The sequence below is a fragment of the Tupaia chinensis genome, unplaced genomic scaffold (genome assembly GCF_000334495.1).
Source record: "Tupaia chinensis unplaced genomic scaffold, TupChi_1.0 Scaffold138666_1, whole genome shotgun sequence".
In the NCBI taxonomy this organism is placed as follows: Eukaryota; Metazoa; Chordata; class Mammalia; order Scandentia; family Tupaiidae; genus Tupaia; species Tupaia belangeri.
In genome coordinates this window covers 239527-240683 of record NW_006198558.1, presented here as the reverse complement: position 1 = coordinate 240683, position 1157 = coordinate 239527, and the positions used below count along the sequence as shown (strand labels likewise).

The following is a 1157-nucleotide window of genomic DNA, read 5'->3' as shown; positions in this document are numbered from 1 at the left end:
AAGAAAAGATCTTACTGTGGGACAGAATGTAGTAAGTGCAGATATCATTTAATCCACACAGCATCTTATCAGAGGTTTCAAGGATGTGGAAGCTTGGCCAAGAGAGGTTACAGGACTCGTCCGAGCTTTGGCATCAGTGTGCAGCACAGCTGAAATTCGAATCCTCTGTGGTTCTTCATGGCAGCCCTCAACTCATCCTGACTCTCCTGATGCCTCCCCCGGCTGCAGAGCATGAGTTGCCAACAGCAGCAGCAGTGAAATTCCGTCCGCGGTGTGTAGGGGCCTTCCCAGACAAACGGAGGAATTCGGCGAAGGGAGGGGAGGTGGTGTTTGGCTTGACACTTGTGGTTCTCGGTCAAATGAAAGGGAGCCAGGTGTGGCACCCGAGTGTGATCTTTGCACAGCTGGACCAAGGCTGGAAGAGGAGTGTGGACAGAGATGCTTACATCTCCTCCTCCTTCGTGGACAATACTTTTGCATCTGAAGAGAGAAAGATGGAAGGAGTGAATAGGTAACCCTAAGAAGGGTGGCCTGGGGATGTCACTTGGCTGTGTGAAGGCACACACAGGTGTCTGGTGTGTGTGTGTGTGTGTGTGTGTGTGTGTGTGTGTGTATTTGAGAGAGAGTTTGTGTTGAGGGGGAAAGAGCTGCAGTTACATGTGATAGTTCAATTCTTCCCATTTAGATTGGGCTTTTATTAAAAAAAGAAAAATAAAAAAACAGGAGCTGCTATTGATGTGGGACCTACTACGTGCCAGTGTTGAGCTAGACACTTTTCGAGGTGATATTTTTCTGAGGGAAACAAACAGCTGTAGTTTGTGTTTACGCAGGTGCACATCGAGTGCTTTTTCCATTTCGGTTAAAATACAGTGCCTTACACTGTGGAGAGATTTGGGGACAGGCGGGGACGAGCGCGCGGACCGGCAGGGGGCGGTCCCTGTCTCGCTAGTCTCCACCTTTTATTTTGACCGGTCGGATGGCGACAGGCTCGCGCTAGGACCCAGGCGCCAGAGCGCCTCCGTCTGTCCTGTAGGTTCATTCAATCTCCCATACACACAGACCCACAGCGAGACCGACACACACTCACACACACAACTGCACGCAGCGAGACACGGGAAGTCAGGCCGGCTCGTTGCCCCGGCGCCTCCTCCGCCCCC

At 51.9% G+C, this 1157-nt stretch overlaps 1 protein-coding gene across 1 annotated transcript in view; it reads left to right on the top strand.

Annotated features, from left to right (window-relative positions):
- The first annotated feature begins 359 nt into the window (after nucleotides 1-359).
- MXI1 (MAX interactor 1, dimerization protein) overlaps nucleotides 360-1157 on the top strand; it is a 117803-nt gene continuing 117005 nt past the window's right edge. Inside the window, exons 1-2 of the mRNA XM_006161615.3 lie at nucleotides 360-511; nucleotides 831-1029. Of these exons, the coding sequence (XP_006161677.1) occupies nucleotides 360-511; nucleotides 831-1029 (351 nt within the window). The remainder of the gene's footprint in view (nucleotides 512-830; nucleotides 1030-1157) is intronic.